General features: G+C 47.7%; 3 protein-coding genes across 3 annotated transcripts in view; 1 reads left to right on the top strand and 2 right to left on the bottom strand.

Annotated features, from left to right (window-relative positions):
• The first annotated feature begins 2,271 nt into the window (after positions 1-2,271).
• chrm4b (cholinergic receptor, muscarinic 4b) lies at positions 2,272-4,039 on the top strand. The gene has a single exon (XM_062389143.1). It carries the CDS (start codon positions 2,291-2,293, stop codon positions 3,656-3,658), a length of 1,368 nt encoding a protein of 455 aa, XP_062245127.1. The 5' UTR covers positions 2,272-2,290; the 3' UTR covers positions 3,659-4,039.
• A 73-nt stretch (positions 4,040-4,112) lies between these two features.
• On the bottom strand, positions 4,113-11,620 carry mdkb (midkine b). The gene is made up of 5 exons (XM_062389197.1): positions 11,479-11,620; positions 9,846-9,934; positions 5,709-5,879; positions 4,890-5,048; positions 4,113-4,334 (listed from the first exon to the last, which is right to left on the bottom strand). Exons 2-5 carry the CDS (start codon positions 9,931-9,933, stop codon positions 4,315-4,317), a joined length of 438 nt encoding a protein of 145 aa, XP_062245181.1. The 5' UTR covers position 9,934; positions 11,479-11,620; the 3' UTR covers positions 4,113-4,314.
• A 617-nt stretch (positions 11,621-12,237) lies between these two features.
• dgkzb (diacylglycerol kinase, zeta b) overlaps positions 12,238-23,159 on the bottom strand; it is a 17,331-nt gene continuing 6,409 nt past the window's right edge. Inside the window, exons 15-28 of the mRNA XM_062389072.1 lie at positions 23,036-23,114; positions 22,412-22,467; positions 22,258-22,320; positions 19,789-19,862; positions 19,483-19,594; positions 17,934-18,133; positions 17,649-17,749; positions 17,445-17,536; positions 17,094-17,163; positions 16,931-16,971; positions 16,691-16,862; positions 15,603-15,639; positions 15,439-15,523; positions 12,238-14,095 (exon numbers count right to left, since the gene is read on the bottom strand). Of these exons, the coding sequence (XP_062245056.1) occupies positions 14,015-14,095; positions 15,439-15,523; positions 15,603-15,639; positions 16,691-16,862; positions 16,931-16,971; positions 17,094-17,163; positions 17,445-17,536; positions 17,649-17,749; positions 17,934-18,133; positions 19,483-19,594; positions 19,789-19,862; positions 22,258-22,320; positions 22,412-22,467; positions 23,036-23,114 (1,263 nt within the window). The 3' untranslated portion in view covers positions 12,238-14,014. The remainder of the gene's footprint in view (positions 14,096-15,438; positions 15,524-15,602; positions 15,640-16,690; positions 16,863-16,930; positions 16,972-17,093; positions 17,164-17,444; positions 17,537-17,648; positions 17,750-17,933; positions 18,134-19,482; positions 19,595-19,788; positions 19,863-22,257; positions 22,321-22,411; positions 22,468-23,035; positions 23,115-23,159) is intronic.

Consider the following 23,159-nt stretch of genomic DNA (forward strand, 5'->3'; position numbering starts at 1 on the left):
GAATCATTCATAACTACTTTGACTTTATTTTAATAGCTAATGTTTTTTTTCACAATTTATTTGTATATATTCACAAATCACACAAAGAGCAACTTCCTCTGTTCTTAACTGAAGAGTTGTCCCCCCCCCCCTTTAAAAAGAGACTGGAGTATTACCACGTGTGTGAGGCTTTCCTCCCCTTCCTCCTTTTCCTCCCCTTCCTCCTTTTCCTCCTCTTCCTCCCCTTCCTCCTTTTCCTCCTCTTCCTCCCCTTCCTCCTTTTCCTCCTCTTCTTCCCCTTCCTCCTTTTCCTCCTCTTCTTCCCCTTCCTCCTTTTCCTCCTCTTCTTCCCCTTCCTCCTTTTCCTCCTCTTCTTCCCCTTCCTCCTTTTCCTCCTGTTCGTCCTGTTATTCCTGTTCCTCCCCTTCCTCCTTTTCCTCCTCTTCCTCCTCTTCCTCTTCTTCCTATTCCTCCTCTTCTTCCTCCTGTTCCTCCACTTCCTCCTCGGACTCTTCCTCCGTCTGTCCACAGCTGTGAGATCAGCATGTTTGAGCTAAGCTGCTGTAGCTCTGATAACTAAGATCACAGACGACTTGTGACTGACTGACTGACTGACTTTTGACTGACTGACTAGTGACTGACTGACTGACTGACTGAGTGACTGACTGACTGTCTGACTTTTGACTGACTGTCTGACTTGTGACTGACTGACTGACTGACTTGTGACTGACTGACTAGTGACTGACTGACTGACTGACTGACTGACTTGTGACTGACTGACTGACTGACTGAGTGACTGACTGACTGACTTGTGACTGACTGACTTGTGACTGACTGACTACTGACTGACTGACTGACTGACTGACTTGTGACTGACTTGTGACTGACTGACTGACTGACTTGTGACTGACTGACTGACTGACTGACTGACTGACTGACTGACTGACTGACTTGTGACTGACTGACTGACTGACTGACTGACTGACTGACTGACTTGTGACTGACTGACTAGTGACTGACTGACTGACTGACTGACTTGTGACTGACTGACTGACTGACTAGTGACTGACTGACTGACTGACTGACTGACTTGTGACTGACTGACTCCTGACTGACTGACTACTGACTGACTGACTACTGACTGACTGACTACTGACTGACTGACTGACTGACTTGTGACTGACTGACTGACTGAATGACTGACTTGTGACTGACTGACTGACTGACTGACTGACTTGTGACTGACTGACTAGTGACTGACTGACTGACTGACTGACTTGTGACTGACTGACTTGTGACTGACTGACTACTGACTGACTGACTGACTGACTGACTTGTGACTGACTGACTGACTGACTGAGTGACTGACTGACTGACTTGTGACTGACTGACTAGTGACTGACTGACTGACTGACTGACTGACTGACTTGTGACTGACTGACTGACTGACTGAGTGACTGACTGACTGACTTGTGACTGACTGACTAGTGACTGACTGACTGACTGACTGACTTGTGACTGACTGACTTGTGACTGACTGACTGACTGACTGACTAGTGACTGACTGACTGACTGACTGACTGACTTGTGACTGACTGACTCCTGACTGACTGACTACTGACTGACTGACTGACTGACTACTGACTGACTGACTACTGACTGACTGACTACTGACTGACTGACTGACTGACTTGTGACTGACTGACTGACTGAATGACTGACTTGTGACTGACTGACTGACTGACTGACTGACTTGTGACTGACTGACTAGTGACTGACTGACTGACTGACTGACTTGTGACTGACTGACTGACTGACTGAGTGACTGACTGACTGACTTGTGACTGACTGACTGACTGACTGACTGACTGACTGACTGACTAGTGACTGACTCGTCCTCTGGACCACTCCGTGCTAGACGCTGCCCTCTGGTGGTCAGTCCAGGAAACAGCAGTGCTGATGATCGACTGATTGTCAGAAATGTTTCTCTGATTATTTGAATATTTCTGATTCTTCACGTTTACTTCTTCTTTTATTCACACACATAAATACAGAGTCATTCACAACCAGCTCTTTTTCAAAATAAGAAAATATAAATTAGACTCCAAATGTGTTTAAGCTATATAATTATTGGTAATAACCTTAAAAACCAAACAAAACATTTTCTCTCAAACCAAAACGAACTCTTAAAATTCATTTTTTATTTTATTATTTTAATTTTATTGATAGATTTCTTTCATCCATCGGTTCCATGGCATGTTTGAACTCTTCATCGTCAAATGCAGCTGAATGTTTGTTTGTCTTGTTTTTAATGCTTGTTGATCAGTCTGTGTTTTATTTTGAAGGAGACATGGAGCTAGCACCTGGATCACACATCAACATGTCTGCTTGGCTCCGCCCCTGCAGTAACGCCTCCTTGGAGCCTCCAATCAGAGCCGAGCGTCCGTACAGCCCCTGGCAGCTCGTCCTCATCGTCATGGTAACAGCATCCCTCAGCTGCGTCACGTTGCTCGGCAACACGCTGGTGATCGTCTCCATCAAAGTGAACCGCCGCCTGCGGACGGTCAACAACTACTTCCTGTTGAGCCTGGCGCTGGCCGACCTGCTCATCGGCCTGTTCTCCATGAACCTGTACAGCCTGTACCTGCTGCTGGGCCGCTGGCCACTGGGGGCAGCGCTGTGCGACCTGTGGCTGGTGCTGGACCACGTGGTGAGCAGCGCCTCGGTGCTGAACCTGCTGGTCATCAGTCTGGACCGCTACTTCTGCGTGACACGCCCCTTGAGTTACCCCACGCGGCGGACAGGGCGGATGGCCGTTCTGATGATCGGTGGCGCCTGGCTGTTGTCCTTTGTCCTCTGGGCCCCCGCCATCCTCTGCTGGCAGAATGTGGGGGGGGAACGATTCGTCCCTGAGGGGCGGTGCTACACGCAGCTGCTGTCCAGCCCGGCCGTCACTCTGGGGACGACGCTTCCCTCCTTCTACGTCCCGGCCGTCGTCATGATCGTCCTGTACGGCCGCCTGTCGGCCGGCAGCCGCAGCCGGCTGAGCGTCCTCCAGTCAGAGCGGGGCGCGCTCAGGACGTCCAGTCCGTCCATTAAAGACTTCCTCACGAAACGAAGGAGCTGGGTGACCAGCGACCCTTGCTCTGATCTGTCTCTGAACCAATCAGAGTCCAGCCCAACAAAGACCAGAAGGAACCGGAGGGCGTCTAGAAGTCCCGGAGACACGTCCGGGCTCGGAGACATCTGTCTGTCCCGCCAGCAGCGTCTCACTCAGTCCGCCGGCCGGCGCACCAGATTGGAAGATTACAACAAAATTGAGAATGACTCCTCCTCCAACACTGACCTCCAAAGGACGGCGTCCATGGCTTTGTCCACCTGTCCCAGTTTCAGGTCTCAGGAGACGAGGATGCATCGAGTGATGGCGAGGGAGAGGAGGGTCACCAAGACCATCTTGTCCATCCTGCTGGCCTTCATCCTCACCTGGACGCCCTACAACATCATGGCTGTCATCGCCGCCTTCTGTCACGTCTGTATCCCAAACAGCCTGTGGACCGTGGGATACTGGCTCTGCTACGTCAACAGCGCCATCAACCCGGGCTGCTACGCCCTCTGCAACGTCACCTTCAGGAAAACCTTCTGCAGCCTCCTGCGCTGCCGCCGCTCAAACCTCCGCTGACACCAGAGTTCTTCAGAACATCGGGTCGAGCCGGAGGTCGGCCCTTTGTGCTCGTTTGGCTTCTCTGTGTTGTCGGATGGTTCTGTTCATCGCTGACTGATGTTGAAACAGGAAATGATAAAGTCTGTTTTTAAAGTGACCTCATCAGTGACCAGTGAGACGCCTCGTTCAGTCCAGCTGTAAAACTGGAAACTGAACGAGAAGCAATAGTTTCACATCGAGAGACGTCTCAGAGAAATCCTGTGGTTTCATTTAACTGGTTATTAATGATTATCATTTGCGTAAATACATTTTAACGATATAATAACGATTCTTGTTTGTATTATTAACGATTATATTTGTGTTATTAATGAACAGATCAGACTCTTTGACAATGTAAAGTATTTAATTTGTTCATTTATACAAGACTCATCAATAATCTATAATTCAAAAAATAGATTTTTTATCTTTTCTAACTTGATGAACTGGAAGTGAATTTAAAATCATCTACATTCAAAGCTTTTAGTTTCTATCAGTTAAAAGAGACTAAAGGTACGAGGACGGTTTCATCTTCTAAATCTAAAGGTTCCACATTTATCAACATCAACTCGAAGAAGAGGAACATGGAGGAGTGTTGGTGTTCCATGAAGACGTTCGTTCAGTCGTCTCTTCATCCGTTAGTTTGACTTCTTCTCTCCTGTGAGGAAAAGACAAACTCACGATGAATTCATCTTTAGTTGATCGATCAAATCACAGGAAGCTTTGGTCAGGATCAAACTGTTAAAGTTCCAGTGAGAAGGATTTAGAATAAGAATCTTCAGTAAATAAAGATAAGAAAGGGAAAGAATCTTTTCATTTACTCTAAGTAAGTGTAATCATAACATGTAGCATGTTAAATCTATGTTTTTATCTGAAAAATCACATTGTAAATGTTAATATAGTAATAAATAGTCAGTCTTAAATATGTGATATTTAAAATGAGATAATATTAAAAACGTCTTTTTCATAATTTACACATGACTAAAACTGTCTCATAGAAAACTGTGGGATTATGGTCTATGTAGCAGTGAGTGTGATGAAGCCTCCCGGCCACTAGGTGTCCCTGTTATTTATCTGCTTGTGTGTGTGTGCTTGAGAGAGAGAGAGAGAGATCCTCTGCAGCCTGACCTCTTACACATCTGGATTCAGTTCTAACATCTGGATTCAGTTCTCACATCTGGATTAAGTTCTCACATCTGGATTCAGGTCTCACCTCTGGGTTTCTTGGTTTTGGGGGAGCAGGGCTTGGACACTGTGACGGTGGTTTGACACTCGGCGTTGTAGAGCGCCCTCTTCAGGGCTCCTGAGCGACTCTTGGTGTTGGTGACGCCGTCGCAGGATCCCCACGCTCCGAACTTGTACTTACAGTCACCTGTAAGTATTTGAAATGCATCTTTAAAAAATATTTTACACTGTTTTCTGTGTCTTCTTTAACCTTATTCTCTAAAGAACCAAACACATTATTCAATCTTTAATTCATAATAACTGAACCTGAATAACGTCTACCTCAATAGACAGAACTTTGGGATATTTTGCGGAGATTTGTTGTCAAATCAATAAAATGTAATAATTAACATCATTGTTATTAATAACTGACGTTCTTCAAGTCAGAGCTGAGTTAAAATATGGTTCTTTTTCCTGCGTTTATTTGTTTTGACCAGCAGAGGTCGCTTTGAAATGAAGTTAGGCACTGGTAATTGAATCACAAACTGGCAGCCGACTGAATGTGCTGCCCCCTTCAGGACAGGAGAAGGAAAAATCAGCCACTAGAACATAAACACAGAAATCTCCTCATCATTCAGGTGAGCTGACCACATGTCAGGTGATGTAAACGTGATCACGTGACCTCTGCAGCAGAGGTACCAGGTCACTTCCTGTGTGTGTCTGCTGCACCCGGCTGCTCCACCTCTCACCTGAACAGCTTGAGAACCACGACCTCACGTGGTGAATCGGACTTGTGGTCACATGGTCATGTGTTTTGCGTGGTCACATGGTTAATGTGGTCAGATGGTCATGTGGTCGCGTGTCTTACTGATGTCCTTCTTCCAGTTGCATGGGATCTTGCAGGGGATCTTGTGGCTGTGCTCCTCACAGGAGGCGTCTCTGGCTCCTGGTCCACAGTCTCCATGGTCAGGGACACACCTCCCGTAGCGAGTGTCAGCGGGGGGGCATTCCGACGCCGGCCCGGGTTTCTCCTGTTTACCTGCAGAGTCACAGCTTCTGTCAGAGGAGACACATCCGACCACACCCCCTCCCCTGACCACACCCCCTCCAGATCAAATACTTAATAATAAGGTGTGCCTGATTACCTCATCAAACTATATCTGTACAAATGTTTCATATCTGAAGAAAAAAAGGTCAAAGAGTAACATCTCTATTGGGTCTTAAGATTCCTCATAATATTTCATACGGCTAAAATTTTAAATGACAAACTTTCTCTCAGTAATGAAAGATTTTATTGCTGAATAAAATAATGTCGATGTTTTCATCATTTTATTCTGTTCTTTAAAGTTTCGCAGTATTTAAAGAAATTTTCTTCATTTTTCATAAAAAAATTCTTATTATTTATACGAAATTTCTTGTTATTACATTTTTGCCATTTTTATAGTGAAATGTCTCATTATTTCTAAATAGTTTATCCTTTTTCAGCTTCTCTTCTTTCGTCCGGTTCATGGTGTTACTAAGATACGATGTCGTTGATTTTGTTGTATGATGTTCACCTGAGGACGAACTCGTTACCTCTGACTCGTGCTCTAGCGCCCCCATCAGGTCAGTTTGATAACGTTAGCTAGCTAGTTGAACTCGTTACCTCTGACTCGTGCTCTAGCACCACCATCAGGTCAGTTTGATAACGTTAGCTAGCTAGTTGAACTCGTTACCTCTGACTCGTGCTCTAGCGCCCCCATCAGGTCAGTTTGATAACGTTAGCTAGCTAGCTGAACTCGCTACCTCTGACTCGTGCTCTAGCGCCACCATCAGGTCAGTTTGATAACGTTAGCTAGCTAGTTGAACTCGTTACCTCTGACTCGTGCTCTAGCGCCCCCATCAGGTCAGTTTGATAACGTTAGCTAGCTAGCTGAACTCGTTACCTCTGACTCGTGCTCTAGCGCCACCATCAGATCAGTTTGATAACGTTAGCTAGCTAGCTGAACTCGTTACCTCTGACTCGTGCTCTAGCGCCACCATCAGGTCAGTTTGATAATGTTAGCTAGCGGGCTGAACTCGTTACCGCTGACTCGTACTCTAGCGCCACCATCAGGTCAGTTTGATAACGTTAGCTAGCGGGCTGAACTCGCTACCTCTGACTCGTGCTCTAGCGCCACCATCAGGTCAGTTTGATAACGTTAGCTAGCTAGTTGAACTTGTTACCTCTGACTCGTGCTCTAGCGCCACCATCAGGTCAGTTTGATAACCTTAGCTAGCGGGCTGAACTCGTTACTTCTGACTCGTGCTCTAGCGCCACCATCAGGTCAGTTTGATAACGTTAGCTAGCTAGTTGAACTTGTTACCTCTGACTCGTGCTCTAGCGTCACCATCAGGTCAGTTTGATAACCTTAGCTAGCAGACTGAACTCGTTACTTCTGACTCGTGCTCTAGCGCCACCATCAGGTCAGTTTGATAACGTTAGCTAGCTAGTTGAACTTGTTACCTCTGACTCGTGCTCTAGCGCCACCATCAGGTCAGTTTGATAACCTTAGCTAGCAGACTGAACTCGTTACTTCTGACTCGTGCTCTAGCGCCACCATCAGGTCAGTTTGATAACGTTAGCTAGCAGGCTGAACTCGTTACTTCTGACTCGTGCTCTAGCGCCACCATCAGGTCAGTTTGATAACGTTAGCTAGCTAGTTGAACTTGTTACCTCTGACTCGTGCTCTAGCGCCACCATCAGGTCAGTTTGATAACCTTAGCTAGCGGGCTGAACTCGTTACTTCTGACTCGTGCTCTAGCGCCACCATCAGGTTAGTTTGATAACGTTAGCTAGCTAGTTGAACTTGTTACCTCTGACTCGTGCTCTAGCGCCACCATCAGGTCAGTTTGATAACCTTAGCTAGCAGACTGAACTCGTTACTTCTGACTCGTGCTCTAGCGCCACCATCAGGTCAGTTTGATAACGTTAGCTAGCAGGCTGAACTCGTTACTTCTGACTCGTGCTCTAGCGCCACCATCAGGTCAGTTTGATAACGTAAGCTAGCTAGTTGAACTTGTTACCTCTGACTCGTGCTCTAGCGCCACCATCAGGTCAGTTTGATAACGTTAGCTAGCGGGCTGAACTCGTTACCGCTGACTCGTGCTCTAGCGCCACCATCAGGTCAGTTTGATAACGTTAGCTAGCTAGCTGAACTCATTACTTCTGACTCGTGCTCTAGCGCCACCATCAGGTCAGTTTGATAACGTTAGCTAGCTAGCTGAACTCGTTACCTCTGACTCGTGCTCTAGCGCCACCATCAGGTCAGTTTGATAACGTTAGCTAGCGGGCTGAACTCGTTACCTCTGACTCGTGCTCTAGCGCCACCATCAGGTCAGTTTGATAACGTTAGCTAGCGGGCTGAACTCGTTACTTCTGACTCATGCTCTAGCGCCACCATCAGGTCAGTTTGATAATGTTAGCTAGCGGGCTGAACTCGTTACCTCTGACTCGTGCTCTAGCGCCACCATCAGGTCAGTTTGATAACGTTAGCTAGCTAGCTGAACTCGTTACTTCTGACTCATGCTCTAGCGCCACCATCAGGTCAGTTTGATAACGTTAGCTAGCTAGCTGAACCCGTTACCTCTGACTCGTGCTCTAGCGCCACCATCAGGTCAGTTTGATAACGTTAGCTAGCTAGCTGAACCCGTTACCTCTGACTCGTGCTCTAGCGCCACCATCAGGTCAGTTTGATAACGTTAGCTAGCAGGCTGAACTCGTTACTTCTGACTCGTGCTCTAGCGCCACCATCAGGTCAGTTTGATAACGTTAGCTAGCAGGCTGAACTCGTTACCGCTGACTCGTACTCTAGCGCCACCATCAGGTCAGTTTGATAACGTTAGCTAGCGGGCTGAACTCGCTACCTCTGACTCGTGCTCTAGCGCCACCATCAGGTCAGTTTGATAACGTTAGCTAGCAGGCTGAACTCGTTACTTCTGACTCGTGCTCTAGCGCCACCATCAGGTTAGTTTGATAACGTTAGCTAGCTAGTTGAACTTGTTACCTCTGACTCGTGCTCTAGCGCCACCATCAGGTCAGTTTGATAACGTTAGCTAGCAGACTGAACTCGTTACTTCTGACTCGTGCTCTAGCGCCACCATCAGGTCAGTTTGATAACGTTAGCTAGCAGGCTGAACTCGTTACTTCTGACTCGTGCTCTAGCGCCACCATCAGGTCAGTTTGATAACGTAAGCTAGCTAGTTGAACTTGTTACCTCTGACTCGTGCTCTAGCGCCACCATCAGGTCAGTTTGATAACGTAAGCTAGCTAGTTGAACTTGTTACCTCTGACTCGTGCTCTAGCGCCACCATCAGGTCAGTTTGATAACGTTAGCTAGCTAGTTGAACTCGTTACCTCTGACTCGTGCTCTAGCGCCCCCATCAGGTCAGTTTGATAACGTTAGCTAGCTAGCTGAACTCGTTACCTCTGACTCGTGCTCTAGCGCCACCATCAGGTCAGTTTGATAACGTTAGCTAGCGGGCTGAACTCGTTACTTCTGACTCATGCTCTAGCGCCACCATCAGGTCAGTTTGATAATGTTAGCTAGCGGGCTGAACTCGTTACCTCTGACTCGTGCTCTAGCGCCACCATCAGGTCAGTTTAATAACGTTAGCTAGATAGCTGAACTCGTTGCCTCTGACTCGTGCTCTAGCGCCACCATCAGGTCAGTTTGATAATGTTAGCTAGTGGGCTGAACTCGTTACCTCTGACTCGTGCTCTAGCGCCACCATCAGGTCAGTTTGATAACGTTAGCTAGCTAGCTGAACTCGTTACTTCTGACTCATGCTCTAGCGCCACCATCAGGTCAGTTTGATAACGTTAGCTAGCTAGCTGAACCCGTTACTTCTGACTCATGCTCTAGCGCCACCATCAGGTCAGTTTAATAACGTTAGCTAGCTAGCTGAACTCGTTACTTCTGACTCATGCTCTAGCGCCACCATCAGGTCAGTTTGATAACGTTAGCTAGCTAGCTGAACCCGTTACCTCGATGGTTCTTGTTCCTCCGGCTGGCGTCGCTGAGCGTTACCACGGCGACGAGCAGCAGCAGCATCACAGAAAACAAACTTCGCATTCTGCAAAAAAACAAACATGGACGACGTTAATGTGAGGAGAACTCCTCAGGAGACACTGACCTCAGGGCTGGGGTTACATCTCTGAGTGGACTGAACCATCTGGACCGGGGGCCCTCCGGTTGGTTCAGTCCATCAGCAACCAGATGGACCAAATCAAATCTGCTCTTTTCAGCTCGACCTCACAAACGCTGAAATAATCTGAGCTCTGTAGTGACAGCAAATCAGGATTATAAAAGTAGGCTAATGTAGTCAGGTTGTGTGTCTGTTGTGTGTCTGTTGTCATCTCACTCCCTCTCTTTATTTATTTTTCTTTGTTTAAAAGAACTCAGACTCCTGAATTATTATTATCACCTCCCTCTCCCTCGCCCTCTCTCTCTCTCTCTCTCTCTCTCTCCCTCTCTCTCTCTCTCTCTCTCTCTCCCTCTCTCCCCCTCTCTCTCTCCCTCTCTCTTTCTCCCTCTCTCTCCTACTCCCTTTGTCTCCCTCTCTCTCTCTCTCTCTCTCCCTCTCCCTCTCTCCCCCTCTCTCTCTCCCTCTCTTTTTCTCCCTCTCTCTCCTACTCCCTTTGTCTCCCTCTCTCCCCCTCTCTCTCTCCTTCCCTCTCTCTTTCTCCCTCTCTCTCCTACTCCCTCTGTCTCTCTCTCTCTCTCTCTTTCTCTCTCTCTCTCTCTCAGCAGGCCGTCAGTGGTCCTTTCATCAATGAAGGGGGGGGGGGGTCTGAAAGAGCCTTTAGATCCTCTGAACTGATTCAATGGCCTCAAACAAAGCCTCTTCCAGCCTGGTTTCATTTCTCTGAAGCTCAACACAGATTCCACGCCACGTCTTAGGAGCCCAGCCCTCACCACCCCACCCGGCACTCGCCCCCCCCACCGGCCTCCCCCAGCTGCCCTGAATAGAAACTTATTTGCATAAGAAAACAATGAAATGTTAGCATGGAGAAAAGGGGTGAGATGCTCCGCTCGCCGGGCTCAGAGGAAGCTGCTCCTGAGTCTCTGGGTTCACTCTCACATCCGGAGCTGATTTCACAGGCCGCTCGTGAAGAAAGACCCGAACCTCCTGCTGCTGCAGCTGCAGCCTGGACTCTGCAGACGTCTCTCAAGGAGCAGGACAACAACGTTCACAGGGAAGAGAAGCTGCTTCAGCTCTAATGACCTGATCTCTGAGAAGGTCCAATGAACCAGCAGAAGGCTTGAAGGTCGTGAAACTGAGCAAGAGGCAGAACATCTACTTTGATTCAAACTTAATGAGTCAAAGCTATTATGTGTTCATATCCTTCAAAATAAAACCTGAGAAACATGCTGTCCTTCAGATTAATGGACCTTCTTTGTGAAAAGAACCATTTCAAATCTTTACTGATTCACCTGAACATCTTTTTCTAAATCTATCTGTGAGTTTGGCCTGAAGTGAAAGAATGAAAATGTTCAACTGATGTTCACTCAGATAAAAGACTGAATTTGTGTGAAAATTAAAAAGCTGGAGGTTGATTCAGACCAATTTTATTCAGAGTTATATATTATATAAATAATAAAAACAGAGACACTTACTTGTTTAGTTCAGAAGCTGCAGAAGTTGTGGCTGAGGAGTCGTCGTCTTCTGTTGCTGCTTCAGCTGCTTCTCCTGCAAACTGCAGCTCGACCTCTCTCTCTGTCACACACACACATAGCCTCACACACAGCCTCAGACACACACACAGCCTCACACACACACCCTCACACACACACAGCATGGTGACGTCACTGAATTTAATCCAAACCCAGATGAACAAAACAAGCTCAGCTCATTTGCATAAAGTTTGTGTGTGTGTGTGTGTGTGTGTTCACTGGGTCAAAGTTCATCTCTGCACTGATGGTTGTTGGTCACGTTTTCATCAGATGAAAATACATTTATTTAATCACACATTTGTACGGTGGCCCAGAGTGCTCAGCTCAGTTCAGCTCAGCAGAAACACAAGTGAATAGTTGGTCGTGTTTAAACCCTCAGGGCCACCGAACATTTCTCATGGTTTCTCTGAAATGTATTTTTGAAACAAAAAATGTCAACAGGCAAACAAAGAGGATGTTAAATAAATGTCAAGATGTTTCTGTCATTTCAGCTCGTTCTTCTCTCTCTAATGTTTTTTCTAGTTTCTGATCATTTTGGTTTGAATCAGTTATTTGATGATATTGAAACAGGCTGAGACGTGATGATTGACATCTGAGGCTGACTCCTGATTGGACAGACTGTAGATTTGTCAGATCAATTATATATCATAAAAGTGTGAATTGGACCTAATGATGTGAGCCAATAAAAACAATCCTCAGAGAAACTGTTACTGTTTTAATCCCGGTCAGAAATAATGAAACAGTTCTTACTCATCATCATACAGTGGAATATCAAGTTATTAATACAGACTTTGGCAGAATCTGGTTTTTAAAATACTGACGTCTCTTCTACAGTCACAGACAATAAATACAGTAGATACACATCACTATGGAAACATTTGCTTGCTTTATAGTTTTTAAAAGAAAAAAACTTTACCAAACTTCACGTGGCCACTGAAATATCTAAAAATGTGAATAAGCCGACGCCGTGTCGTCATCTCGACAAATAAATCAACAGAACTCAATTCATCAAACTTAAAGTGACCGTGTGGAAGAAGACATGTCCTGAGGTCCGTCAGTCTCCAGAGGACAGACGCCTTTTTCAAACATCAACAAACATTGTCTATAACATATTAAAATGAATCTGAGAGAAGAAGAAGAAGAAGAAGAAGAAGAAGAAGAAGAAGAAGAGGTTTACATTCACTCTGTTAAATCAGCACTTTTCTACATTGAGTCTGGCCAGAGATGTTGAATTGAGCCAGAAGAAGATAGACAGGCTGGAGGTGAGACAGGTTGGAGGTGAGACAGATTGGAGGTGAGACAGGTTGGATGTGAGAGAGGTTGTAAGTGAGACAGGTTGAATGTGAGACAGGTTGGAGTTTAGACAGGTTGGAGGTGAGACAGGTTGGATGTGAGACAGGTTGGATGTGGAACAGGTTGTAGGGGAGACAGGTTGTAGGTGAGACAGGTTGGAGGTGTGACAGGTTGGATGTGAGACAGGTTGGATGTGGGACAGGTTGTAGGGGAGACAGGTTGTAGGTGAGACAGGTTGGCGGTGTGACAGGTTGGATGTGAGACAGGTTGGATGTGGGACAGGTTGTAGGGGAGACAGGTTGTAGGTGAGACAGGTTGGCGGTGTGACAGGTTGGATGTGAGACAGGTTGGATGTGGGACAGGTTGTAGGGGAGACAGGTTTTAGGTGAGACAGGTTGGAGGTGTGACAGGTTGGATGTGAGACAGGTTGGATTTGGGACAGGTTGTAGGGGAGACAGGTTGTAGGTGAGACAGGTTGGATGTGAGACAGGTTGGAGGTTAGACAGGTTGGAGGTGAGACAGTTTGGATGTGAGACAGGTTGGATGTGGTACAGGTTGTAGGTGAGACGGGTTGTAGGTGAGACAGGTTGTAGGTGAGACAGGTTGGAGGTGAGACAGGTTGTAGGTGAGACGGGTTGTAGGTGAGACAGGTTGGAGGTTAGACAGGTTGTAAGTGAGACAGGTTGTAGGTTAGACAGGTTGTAGGTGAGACAGGTTGGAGGTGAGACAGGTTGGAGGTGAGACACGTTGGAGGTTAGACAGGTTGGAGTTTAGACAGGTTGGAGGTGAGACAGGTTGGATGTGAGACAGGTTGGATGTGGGACAGGTTGTAGGGGAGACAGGTTGTAGGTGAGACAGGTTGGAGGTGTGACAGGTTGGATGTGAGACAGGTTGGATGTGGGACAGGTTGTAGGGGAGACAGGTTGTAGGTGAGACAGGTTGGAGGTGAGACAGGTTGTAGGTGAGACGGGTTGGAGGTTAGACAGGTTGGATGTGGGACAGGTTGTAGGGGAGACAGGTTGTAGGTGAGACAGGTTGGAGGTGTGACAGGTTGGATGTGGGAAAGGTTGTAGGGGAGACAGGTTGTAGGTGAGACAGGTTGGAGGTGTGACAGGTTAGATGTGAGACAGGTTGTAGGTGAGACGGGTTGTAGGTGAGACAGGTTGTAGGTGAGACAGGTTGGAGGTTAGACAGGTGTCTCCCGGTCATCTCTCTGCTGATGTTTCTCCAGATATCCACTCGGCTCCTGGTCCTTGTTCTTCTGACCCTGAGACACACAGACAGCATCACACAGTGAAGGATTGTGTTACACAGTGTGTGTGTTTGTATCAAGTTGTTCTCAGTGAGTCGGCTTCTCTGGAAACAAAATGACTGATCGACTGAGAGAGAGAACAAAAACAAAAGCTCTGCTGCTTCCTCTAACTACTGACTTCACCATGGTGTTGCTGCTGCTGAGAGTGAGACAGGTTACAGCTGCTGCTGAGAGTGAGACAGGTTACAGCTGCTGCAGAGAGTGAGACAGGTAACAGCTGCTGCAGAGAGTGAGACAGGTAACAGCTGCTGCAGAGAGTGAGACAGGTAACAGCTGCTGCAGAGAGTGAGACAGGTTAGAGCTGCTGCAGAGAGTAAAACAGGTAACAGCTGCTGCAGAGAGTGAGACAGCTAACAGCTGCTGCAGAGAGTGAGACAGGTTAGATCTGCTGCTGAGAGTGAGACAGGTTACAGCTGCTGCAGAGAGTGAGACAGGTTAGATCTGCTGCTGAGAGTGAGACAGGTTACAGCTGCTGCAGAGAGTGAGACAGGTAACAGCTGCTGCAGAGAGTGAGACAGGTTAGAGCTGCTGGTCAGTGAGTGAGACAGGTAACAGCTGCTGCAGAGAGTGAGACAGGTAACAGCTGCTGCAGAGAGTGAGACAGGTAACAGCTGCTGCAGAGAGTGAGACAGGTTACAGCTGCTGCAGAGAGTGAGACAGCTAACAGCTGCTGCAGAGAGTGAGACAGGTAACAGCTGCTGCAGAGAGTGAGACAGGTAACAGCTGCTGCAGAGAGTGAGACAGCTAACAGCTGCTGCAGAGAGTGAGACAGGTAACAGCTGCTGCAGAGAGCTAGACAGGTTAGAGCTGCTGCAGAGAGTGAGACAGGTTAGAGCTGCTGCAGGGAGTGAGACAGGTTAGAGCTGCTGCAGGGAGTGAGACAGGTTACAGCTGCTGCAGAGAGTGAGACAGGTTAGAGCTGCTGCAGAGAGCTAGACAGGTTACAGCTGCTGCAGAGAGTGAGACAGGTTAGAGCTGCTGCAGGGAGTGAGACAGGTTACAGCTGCTGCAGAGAGTGAGACAGCTAACAGCTGCTGCAGAGAGTGAGACAGGTTAGAGCTGCTGGTCAGTGAGTGAGACAGTTAACAGCTGCTGCAGAGAGTGAGACAGGTAACAGCTGCTGCAGAGAGTGAGACAGGTAACAGCTGCTGCAGAGAGTGAGACAGGTAACAGCTGCTGCAGAGAGTGAGACAGCTAACAGCTGCTGGTCAGTGAGTGAGACAGGTAACAGCTGCTGCAGAGAGTGAGACAGGTAACAGTAGGAAGGGGCGTGGCCCAGCTGGGTCACAGGGACCTACCTGCAGGTCTGTCTTCCTGAGCGAGGCCCCGCCCTCCAGCAGGTATTGAACCTTCTTCCTCTGACAGCAGGTGGCCGTCTCTCCGCTGGGACACAGAGAGGACGTGGACGTGTTGTAAGCAGTGAAGACAAACCATGGACACGATGAACAGGAAGTGAACTCACGTCTCTGTCTCCGTGGCGTCCAGGTGAGACATGGGAACTAAACCAAACGAGACAGGAAGTTAGAAACCTCCTGAAGGACACCAGCTCAGCGTGTAGACAAGCTGCAGGGACGTGGTGGACGAGGACCTGGACGGTGTCCTCCACCAGCAGGTCTGCCCCCTGCTGGTGGAGGACAGGAGCGCTCAGCAGATTCACATTGAGTCAGAGCAGACAGAGTAACACAACGATCCAGTTCACTCACTGAGTCCAGGTCCAAGGTCCTGACGCAGCTGATCAGCTCTGAGTCGACAACACAGACACACAAGTGATCTACAGCATCGCTCTGCCAGCTGAAGCTCAACACAACTCAACACAAGTCTACGCATGTCAATACAACTCAACACAAGTCTACACAAGTCAACACAACTCAACACAACTCAACACAACACAACTCAACACAACTAAACACAACACAACTCAACACAACTCAACACAACACAACACAACTCAACACAACTCAAGTCAACACAACTCAACACAACTCAACACAACTCAACACAACTTTAAATGTATCTAATTGAGACGAGTGAAAACAGAAACGGACTCAAACTGTAGATCATGAACACACAAACTGGCAAAAAGTTTAAAACAAATTTTTCCGTCTTCTGGTGAATTGAGAGCCACAGGTCCTCGTTCATTCATCGGATCATTCAATCGTAAACATCTCAGACACAAACGCTGCCATCTTGTGGTGATGACGTAATTTACAGTCAGAGTCTGAGCAGTATTGACCATGGAGCCGTGGTATCAAGGCCCCGCCCATACACACTTTCTGCCAATCAGAGTCAGTCTCAGCTGTCAATCATCACGTCTCAGCCTGTTTTTATATCATCAAACATTGCTTGAAAGTCTACTTAGATTTTTAGTTTGGTCCATGTCCCATCTGCTAACATGGAGGAGGGTATGACCTACACTGCAGCCAGACACCAGGGGGCGATGGAGAGGCTTTGGCTTCACTTCACGAAGCTGTCATGTCGTCCATCTTTGTTTTCAGTTAGATCAGAGAAAAGAGTGAAACTGTGAAGCTGCTTCAAATCGGAGTGTTTTACCGTTTTCTGGATCATGTGAAGAAGCCGTGGGGAGGACACACTGTGTCTCCTGGTCCAGCTCCTCTGACTCCAGCCTCCTGGCGGACGTGTCCACTGTGTCCTTGATGTCCAGCTCTGGGTCCAGGATGTAGAGTTCCTCCTGAGAGATCTCCGTCACGTAGTTCAGGTGTTCCTGAAGAACCCGCACAACATCAGGTTCCGTCCTCACACTAAGAATACACCAACTGCAGGAGTTCGTACCTGAGCTCGGTCGATTCTGTAGAAGCGATCTGCCGTCGTACCTAGAAGACAACGAGAGGAGACAGGAGACAGGAGACAGGAGACAGGAGACAGGAGACAGGAGACAGGAGACAGGTGAGTGTCTCTGTGAGACGCTGACTGGGATCAGCTGATCTGGACTCACAGTCGAGGAAACACCACTTCATGGAGAGTTTCTGTGACGTCAGACTCCCCCCCTCTGTCGGGTCGCAGTCCTGAGGAGAGAGGACGGAGGACGAGATGTGAACTCTACGTCTTCATGTTGGACACGACTCTGAAGTTCTTCAAACTGAATCCTGAACCTTCTCAACTTCTGTTTATCTAAACCTGAAGCTATGATGTCACTTCCTGTCACTACAGTCACTGATCTGTTTGTTGTTTCTCTAGTTGATGTTTGTTCAAATCTGTCCAACACAAACTCTATGTGTCCTTGTGTCCTTGTCTCCTCGTGTCCTTGTGTCCTCGTGTCCTCGTGTCCTCGTGTCCTGTGCTCTACCTGCTCCATTTTGTCCTGCAGACGCTCTATGAGCAGACGGCAGGTCTCCAGGTCACAGTCCCCGGGGACAGAGATCACTCCGAGCGGCATCGCTGCAAAAGAAGTGATGACAGTTGAGTTTCAGTGCCCCCCCCCCCCCCGGTCTGGGACATGGACGTGAGGGGACGGCGCCCCCCCCCCCCCCCCCCCCTGCTGGTCACTCACAGGCGTCCCTCAGATGGTCCATGTCGTAGTGCAGAGCCTCGTAGGCCGTCATGCTGATCCGGTTCACTGGGACCTGCAGCGTCTCAGCCACGAGCTGCTGGCTGCACACAAACACACAAACACACAAACACACAAACACACAATCATCAAACCAACACAACAGCTGATCAGGAAGAGGACAAAGGTCTCTGTCTCGGTTCGTCCAAACGATTGGACGCTGGACAAAGAGTCACCAGGTGGGTGTGGGCGGAGCCTTGAGGTGAACGCAGCTGGTTGGATCCTTACTGGTTGAGATGGGGCATGGAGCTCCTCCTCTTGGTCTTCTGCACCAGGTTGGCCTGGTTCCTCAGACTGATGCTGATGATGGACGGGGACAGTCTGCAGGGTTCTCCGTCCACCTGCATGGGGACGGACTTGAAGGTGGTGAGGGTCACTTCCTTACACTGGTGGAGACGCTCCCCGTGACCTCCGACCTGCAGCGTGGCCTGGACACAAACAACAGTGTATCGTGGTCCAATGGGGTCCCATGTGGTCTGATGTGGTCTGTTGTGGTCTGATGTGGTCTCATGTGGTCTCATGTGGTGTAATGTGGTCTCATGTGGTCTGATGTGGTCTGATGTGGTGTCATGTGGTGTCATGTGGTCTGATGTGGACTCAGGTTGTCTAATGTGGTCTGATGTGGTCTGATGTGGTCTGATGTGGTCTAATCTGGTCTCATGTGGTCTCATGTGGTCCACCGTGGTCTCATGTGGTCTCATGTGGTCTGATCTGGTCTGATGTGGTGTCATGTGGTCTGATGTGGACTCAGGTTGTCTAATGTGGTCTGATGTGGTCTGATGTGGTCTGATGTGGTCTAATCTGGTCTCATGTGGTCTCATGTGGTCCACCGTGGTCTCATGTGGTCTCATGTGGTCTGATCTGGTCTGATGTGGTGTCATGTGGTCTGATGTGGACTCAGGTTGTCTAATGTGGTCTGATGTGGTCTGATGTGGTCTCATGTGGTCTAATCTGGTCTCATGTGGTCTCATGTGGTCCACCGTGGTCTCATGTGGTCTCATGTGGTCTGATGTGGTGTCATGTGGTGTCATGTGGTCTGATGTGGACTCAGGTTGTCTAATGTGGTCTGATGTGGTCTCATGTCGTCTAATCTGGTCTCATGTGGTCTCATGTGGTCCACCGTGGTCTCATGTGGTCTCATGTGGTCTGATGTGGTCTGATGTGGTGTCATGTGGTCTGATCTGGTCTGATGTGGTGTCATGTGGTCTGATGTGGACTCAGGTTGTCTAATGTGGTCTGATGTGGTCTTATGTGGTCTGATTGGGTCTTATGTGGTCTGATGTGGTCTCATGTGGTCTAATGTGGTCTCATGTGGTCTGATGTGGTCTGTTGTGGTCTGATGTGGTCTCATGTGGTCTCATGTGGTGTAATGTGGTCTGATGTGGTCTGATGTGGTCTGATGTGGTGTCATGTGGTGTCATGTGGTCTGATGTGGACTCAGGTTGTCTAATGTGGTCTGATGTGGTCTGATGTGGTCTGACTGGGTCTTATGTGGTCTGATGTGGTCTCATGTGGTCTAATGTGGTCTCATGTGGTCTCATGTGGTCCACCGTGGTCTCATGTGGTCTCATGTGGTCTGATTGGGTCTGATGTGGTCTGATGTGGTCTGATGTAGTCTCAAGTGGTCTCATGTGGTCTGATTGGGTCTGACGTGGTCTGATGTGGTCTGATGTGGTCTCAAGTGGTCTCATGTGGTCTGATGTGGTCTAACGTGGTCTCATGTGGTCTGATGTGGTCTAACGTGGTCTGACGTGGTGGAGAACAGCCCAGAGCTCACCAGGGACGTCATGGTGAAGCCGATGACCTCGATGCAGCCGTCGTCGTGACGCTGAGGTTCAAAGTCGTGGTGCTCACTCGGTTGACCCCAAGGCATGGTCCCCGCACAGTACCTGCAACACACACAGACACACACACACAGACACACACACAGACAAACACACACACACACACAGCGTGTTGTACAGGGAGAGAAAGTGACGGATGAGATGTTTCCTTCTCTGCTCACAGACAATCTGTAGAGATCCTTGGGTCTCCTGAAAGCTGCTGTCACATGAATCTCTTATTGTCATCGTTAGTACGGTACCTCGGGATGTTGAGGAACAGCAGACACTGTAGCTTCAGCTCCTGGATTTTTGAGGTCAGGTCGAGGCCGTCACACTGAGGAAGGAGAACACGACATGTATAGAACACCTCGTTCGAGTTCTGTACTTACAGTGCCTTACCAGAAGTACTCACCCCCATGGACTGCTTCCCATTTTGTACTTTTACAAACTGGGATACAAATAGACTTGAACAGACTTTTCCAATTTGATCAACACAATGTGCATAGTACTTTGAACGTGCAAAATACCTTTTAATGTGACACAAACAATAATGAGAACATAAAAGTTGACATCTGTTGGGTGCATAAGTATTCACCCCCCCCCCCTCTGAGTCAATAGTTGATTGAACCTCCTTTCTCTGAAATTACAGCGACAAGTCTTTTGAGGTTTGTCTCTACCAGCTTTGCAAATCTAGAGATGGAAATGTTTGTCCATTCTTCTTGTGGATTGTTGGAGACCGTCTGTGAACAGCAGTTTTCAAGTGTTGACATGGATTCTCGATTGGATTTAGGTCTGGGCTTTGACTGGGCCATTTGAAGACATTAACATGCTCTGATCTTCACCATTCTGTTGTAGCTCTGGTTGTATGTTTAGGGTCATTGTCCTGCTGGAAGATGAACCTCCGCCCCAGTCTCAAGTCTTTGGCAGACTGCATCAGATTCTCTTCAAGGATTTCCCTGTATTTGGCTCCATCCATCTTTCCCTCTATTCTGACCAGTTTCCCTGTACCTGCTGAAGAGAAGCATCCCCACAGCATGATGCTACCACCACCATGTTTCACTGTTGGGATGGTGTGCTCAGGGTGATGGGCAGTGTTGGGATTCCACCACACACATAGCGCTTTGCATTGAGGCCAAACAGTTCAGTTTTGGTCTCATCTGACCAGAGCACCTTCTTCCACATGTTTGCTGTGTCTCCCACATGGCTTCTGGCAAACTCCAAACTGGAGTTCTTATGGTTCCCTTTCAACATCGGCTTTCTTCTTGCTCCTCTTCCATAAAGGCCAGATTTGTGGAGTAGACATCTAATAATAATAATAATACATTTTATTTCACAACACCTTTCATGTCACTCAAGGACGCTTTACAATTTAAAACAGGAGCAAACAAATAACAAAACAATTAAAATTAAAAGTGCAAGTAAAAACAGCATGGCAACTACAGTGAGAATGCAATCCAGAAAAAGTGGGTTTTGAGAGAGGATTTGAACTGAGGGACGTAGTCAATGTTTCGGATGTCAGGTGGGAGTGAGTTCCAGAGTTTGGGAGCAGAGCGGCTGAAAGCTCTGCTCCCCATGGTGGTAAGCCGGGCAGAGGGGACAGTTAGATGGATGGAAGAGGAGGATCTGAGGGAGCGGGTGGAGGTGGCAGTGTGAAGGAGGTCAGACAGGTAAGGAGGGGCAAGGTTGTGGATGGCTTTAAAAGTATGAAGAAGAATTTTAAAGTTGATACGGAAGTGAATTGGAAGCCAGTGGAGTTGCTGTAGGATGGGGGTGATGTGGTGGAAAGAGGGGGTGAGGGATAAAAGGACAACTATCATCTGATAGTTGTCCTGTGGACAGATTCTCCCACCTCAGCTGTGGATCTCTGCTGCTCCTCCAGAGCTACCATGGTCCTCTTGGTGGCTCCTCTGATTAATGTTCTCCTTGTCTGGTTTGTCAGTTTGGGTGGACGGCCTTGTCTTGGTAGGTTTGCGGTTGTGCCATATTCTTTCCATTTTCTTATGATGGATTTTATGGTACTCCCTGAGATGTTCAAAGCTTGGGGTATTTTTTCATAACCTAACCCTGCTTCATACTTCTCCACATCTTTATCCCTGAGCTGTTGGGTGGGCTCCTTGGTCTTCATGATGCTGTTTACTAATTATGTGACTTGTGAAGCCAATGGTCACACCAGAACTTTTTTAGGAGTTTCACAGTAAAGGGGTTGAATACATATGCACTCAAAACTTTTCAGATTTTTATTGGTAAACAATTTTGAAATCGATGTAATACTTTCCCCCACTTCTTAATGATGGACTATTTTACGTTGTTCCATTACATAAAGTCAGAATGAAATACATTTTATTCTGTGGTTATACCATGACAAAATGTAGAAAAGTCCCAGGGGCTGAATACTTATGCAAGGCACTGTATATATATATATAAACAGATACTGACAATCATTGACTGTATATAAAGATGACGACTTCTCTACACTTCTTTACGTTGGGGGGTTAGAGAACCTACAACATCTCAGATATGAATGCTGCCATCTTGAGGTGATGACTTTGTTTGCAGTTAGAGTCTGTGCAGAACAGAGGCCCCGCCCACACTCGCTCCTGATCAATAAGCAGTCAGTCTCAGCTGTCAATCATGATGTCTAACCCGTTTTGATATCATCAAATAACTAATTAAAAGCACAGTGATCATTAACATGAAGACTGGTCACTGAGGTCAGCAGCTCCACTCACCACCACACTGATGTGCTTGGCGAGGTCCTTCGAGGTCCCGCTGAGGAAGTCTGAGAACGCCGTCTGAAACACACACCAACACACACACCAACACACACATTACAAAATTCCAATGTGTGTGTGAATCAGACAGAACAGATCAAAGGACACTCACCCCTGCGTAGAACATCTTGTTCCTAAAGCGGCTGTTAAACTTCTCTGGATTCGCCTCTAGAAGACAGAAACATTCAACCTGTGTGACTTTAAACAGAAAATAGTCTTTTTCATTTTGTCCTGACAAACAGAGACAGAAGGAGACTGTTCACGTCTCCAGCCATTTGGATTGTATTGATGCCTGAGAGATAAGAACAGCTCATGTATCAGGAGAGCTGAGGACTCTTCTTCTACTGTTTAATTCTGTCTCTACTTCCTGTGATTGGTCCAAAAGTCCAAACTATCCAACAAAGTGTTTTCACTCTGGAACAGATCCAGGTTCAGTTTGATCCAGCGCCAGAACTCCTCTTCTGCTCTGAGGAACCTTTCACACCTGATGTCCAGGTTCAGACTGAACTGAAGAGTCTGAAGCTCTGAACCAAACCAGGTGTGAACGAGATTCACAAACTGAGTAGAAGATCTTCAGACTGGACATATGTCTCACAGCACCTGAGCGTTGGTGGACGGCGGTCCTTGAGTCAGTCGTCTTAGTCAGTTTGATTCTTAGTCGACTGACACAAGAACACAAACACATGAAGAGAAAACATATCAAGGATCAGGAAACAACATGTGTGAGTGAACCGACCTCTGGATTCATGGAAGCCCAGCGTGACGTGAGCATCGAAGCCCAGACTGAAGTAGTTGTTGAAGACGTCAATAGGAAGCTGAGGAAGAACGTGAAGGATCAGACTGTGTCAAATGACCAGCTT

Source organism: Platichthys flesus, chromosome 6 (genome assembly GCF_949316205.1).
Source record: "Platichthys flesus chromosome 6, fPlaFle2.1, whole genome shotgun sequence".
Lineage (NCBI taxonomy): Eukaryota > Metazoa > Chordata > Actinopteri > Pleuronectiformes > Pleuronectidae > Platichthys > Platichthys flesus.